This window comes from Pinus tabuliformis, chromosome 8, assembly GCF_031772625.1.
Source record: "Pinus tabuliformis cultivar Carrire ecotype Pingquan chromosome 8, CPIR1, whole genome shotgun sequence".
NCBI lineage: Eukaryota > Viridiplantae > Streptophyta > Pinopsida > Pinales > Pinaceae > Pinus > Pinus tabuliformis.
The window spans coordinates 1,552,414,586-1,552,418,489 of record NC_142294.1 but is presented as its reverse complement, the minus strand read 5'-3'; the positions used below and the strand labels follow the sequence as shown (position 1 = coordinate 1,552,418,489).

Below are 3,904 nucleotides of genomic sequence, written 5' to 3'. Positions count from 1 at the left end.
TTAGAAGGATAATAATATATTAATAAAATATTGAATCGATTTATCGGATCCTCTTCCGTTTTGAAGAAGAAATTCGTTTATTTCAAAAATGTATTATTTAAATCTAAATTATTATCTCACCTCGTGAACTTGATAAATGTTGGTGTGGGAAATTGTAGAATTTGCAAAAACTTTTCCAAAACGATGTCATATGAACTTCGTTTTCTTGTGACGAATTGCCAAAGCCATGTGTCATTGTTTTACTGATACTGTAAACCCTGTCTTCGTTGGCCCTGACGGGTCAAACTGATACAATGTTAGGCTGGGAACACCCTAAAAGCTGTCACCGAGCAACTAGATTGTGTTTGACTATCAACTTTTTATTGTTTTAATAGGTAAATGATTATTATTATAATCATTGTTAAGTATTAAGGAGTCAGGCCGGACTCTAGATCCATCGACCATTCGCAATACCTTTCTGCTTGCTTCGATCATTTCCACTCTATCGAAACCTTAGGCAAAACAAAGGGTTATGGATCAGAATTGCATTGCAGACCTTTCTTTACGTTTGGGTATCGGTGATGGGACAGCCATCAGAGAAAATGATGGAATATATGTTCCACAAAGAAATGTGAATGGGCCTCCTCTGCAGTTAGATCTGTTTCCAGTGGCCCCTGCCCCTGACTCTGGCCTCGGCACTTTGCCATGGGAGAATACCTCAGCATGCATTGGTATATTCCTGCACTTTTTAACCCTTGCTAAATCTAATCGTCAACAACGGATTGAATTTTATTATAATGGTGTTTTGATTGGTACTGCTCTTCATTTAATGGATATTTTTATCATAATAACGATAATCCTCGTGTGCAGGAACCGATGGTGTCGGTAAGGTGAGATCAGAGAGAGAAGCGAAGGATCCGATCCAGGGGGTAGCTGTGTCATGGCGATCCGATGCCAACAAATTCCTTGCGTCATATTTCTCCAACGATGATGCACGCGCCATTAATGTGTCCTCATCCAATAGCACCGTGGATTCCAACGCGACTAACCCTATGAATGGGTATGCCGAGATGAAGCGAAAACAGGGTGATGGCCAGGAGTTGGAGAATGACCGAGTTTGGTCGAGGGTATTCGGCGATGTAGAAGAAGAGGGCTCTTCCACGAAGAAGCTTAGACTCTCCAGAGAGCAATGTGCTCGTTTAGAAGAAAGCTTCAGAAAGAACACGGTACCCGAACCTGTAAGTCTCTATTCACACTGCAAAATATTCATTTATCGTTTGTGTTTCCTCATGACTTGAGCTGCTGTAACTTCTTATTCTTCCACAGAAGGAAAAACAAACGTTGGCCTTACAGTTAAATCTCCGTCTTCGACAAGTTGAGGTGTGGTTCCAGAATAGACGAGCAAGGTTAGCTCGTGTCCTTTATTTATTCGTTGTATTTTGCATGTCCGCATTCATGTGGAAAGTCCCGTTTTGGAATCAACAGCTACATAAATTGGAATGTAACTATGAAGAATGACCTGGAAATTAAATGTTTAGCAAATTTATAATTCGGAAAACGTTTGATCTGATGGAGATCCTATTGTGTTGAGAGTTTTGTAGACCGATTTCTGTTGTAATGTAATCAAATATTATGAATATGTTCCAGGACGAAGCTTAAGCAAACAGAAGTGGACCGCGAGCTTCTGAAAAGATATAATGAGCTACTTGCAGATGAGAACAGAAAACTTCACACAGAGCTGGAGAAACTGAAAGCTTTAAAAATGTCCCCACCTCTCAGATCTGCGTCCACCCTTACTATGTGCCCCTCCTGTGGAAGAGTTTCAGCGGCCGACAATTGCAGCCACTTCACTTCGGCCAAATCTGGGTCTTTGTTTTTAAGCAGCGATTTCCGCCAATGAATGGTTGGGTATTGATCAGAATTTCGCTCAAATGGCTCAACATTTTAGGTTCTCGTGAAAAGTTTATTTTGTGAAACATTTAGGGTTTTTTTGTATTTTCTTTATTAATTGTATTGCGGTTATGAAAGCGCTCAAGTCTCTGTTAATTCATTGAATTACAAATAGATGGAGTATCTTGACAAAGCAATGAAGGAATATATAGCTGTACTGAGTAGGAGTCAATAAAATAAACATGGTATATAAATATATAGCTGTACTGAGTAGGAGTCAATAAAATAAACATGGTATATAAAATTCGACATTCGACTGTTTATGTGAGATCATCTCTTTCTCTGACCCTTCCTGTGTTTATGAATTTAGTTTTCATTTTTATTATCAATTTAAATTTGTATAAATGTATAATAATCGTTTTCATTTATTATCATTTTTAATAAAATACAATACAGAATTATCGTATTCATGTGCATTGTAAAAATCATCGTTCCTCACTAAAAGAATTACTTATTATCTGGTTAGATGCATATTAATGGCGATTTGATAACACCATTAACACAATTTTTTCTTTGAATGTTCCATCATTGAGTTAGACAACTAGGCAAACACGTGTTTGTTAAGTTATTTGATTTTTTTTTACAATGAAATGATATATTAAATAAAAAGATTTTTTGGAAAAAAATTGGTAGGGATTTATTGAAATCACCAGTTTGACAAATAAACTCTTCATAAATAAGTATTTTATTTGTTTTTGAGTGTGTTGCACCCTTATATGTAGTCAAAAAAATTAGTTTAAACAAGACAAATCAAAATTATCTAACTTAAAAAACTTTAAAAAATCACATTTAAAACTATTCCAAGTAAAAAATTTATTATTTTATCATATTTTAAAGATCTTATTAAATAATTTTATTACTCATTAATTTTTAAAAACATTTTAAAATTTTACCCAAGAAACCAAATATTTTGAAATTGTTTAGTTAAAATATTATAACATAATCTCTTATTTTAATGATATTAAACATGCAAACCAAATGTTTTGAAATTGTTTAGTTTAAATATTATAACATAATCACTTGTTTTAATGATATTAAACGTGCTAAAACTGAACGTTTTGTCTCAAAAGTATAAATCCTAAAGGAAAACTGCCTTATGGTGATATACTCCTATATTAGGGTACAAAGCAAAGTTCGTAGATACAACCTAGGAAGAGGAGGTCTGCAGGTGAAATATTACACGGAAGTTTTATGCTCCTCTAAATTCAAAAGATTATATGTCATTAGTTCTTTGGAACAAAGCATCATCTTCGAAAATATTTCAAAAATTCAAAAAGAATGGTTCACTCTGGTGAAAACCAATTGATCATTTATTAACAATTCCAAATAACTGGAAAATTGTAAGGAAGGCTGACAAGTGTAGACTAGGGAGGAGGCTTTGAAGAACTAGACGTAGAATAAAGAACTTAAAGGTTTTATAGATCTTCCTTGTGGTAAAATGCTTATATACTTCAAGAGGGATAGATTTTTCCATTTCAATGTGCATCTAATATTAGCCAGTGATTGGAAGCATAAAAATACATCAAAAGACATAGAAACCCAAGATGCATAAGAAACCATGAATTGATAAATTGGGGAGACTTGTATGTTGCTATCCAAGAAAAACATGCTCTTTGTACTACACGAGGTACCTTATTTTTAAATTATTCTCTTATCCTTTATTTCAATGGAAGATTGGGTGCAGTACTAATAGCTATGTTGAGTTAATGGATCTAAAGATCTTAATGGAACTGGTGGCAGACATAGACGTGACAAAAATTGTTTATTTTTGGTGACTATGATGTGGTTATACATTAGATGAAGGGCTACTACAAAATGGGGAATATTAATTTGCACCTTATGCTAGCTTAGATGAAAAAAATGGAGACATTATTTTCCAACATATTTTATCATCATGGTTGTAGAGAACCTAACATAAGAGTAGGTGATTCATCAAAATGACTACTTCTTGGAGTCAAACAAGTGTGATCCTGGA

General features: G+C 34.4%; 1 protein-coding gene across 1 annotated transcript; it reads left to right on the top strand.

Moving 5' to 3' along the window:
* Positions 1–511: 511 nt before the first annotated feature.
* LOC149241862 (homeobox-leucine zipper protein HAT2-like) lies at positions 512–2,140 on the top strand. The gene is made up of 4 exons (XM_089370685.1): positions 512–710; positions 850–1,217; positions 1,306–1,385; positions 1,627–2,140. Exons 1-4 carry the CDS (start codon positions 512–514, stop codon positions 1,877–1,879), a joined length of 900 nt encoding a protein of 299 aa, XP_089226811.1. The 3' UTR covers positions 1,880–2,140.
* The last annotated feature ends 1,764 nt before the right edge of the window (positions 2,141–3,904 follow it).

Coding starts and splice junctions, on each gene's coding strand:
- LOC149241862 (XM_089370685.1), top strand. CDS start 512: ATGGATCAGAATTGCATTGCAGACCTTTCTTTACGTTTGGGTATCGGT. Junction 1,218..1,305: donor AGAACACGGTACCCGAACCT/GTAAGTCTCTAT, acceptor ATTCTTCCACAG/AAGGAAAAACAAACGTTGGC. Junction 1,386..1,626: donor TTCCAGAATAGACGAGCAAG/GTTAGCTCGTGT, acceptor AATATGTTCCAG/GACGAAGCTTAAGCAAACAG.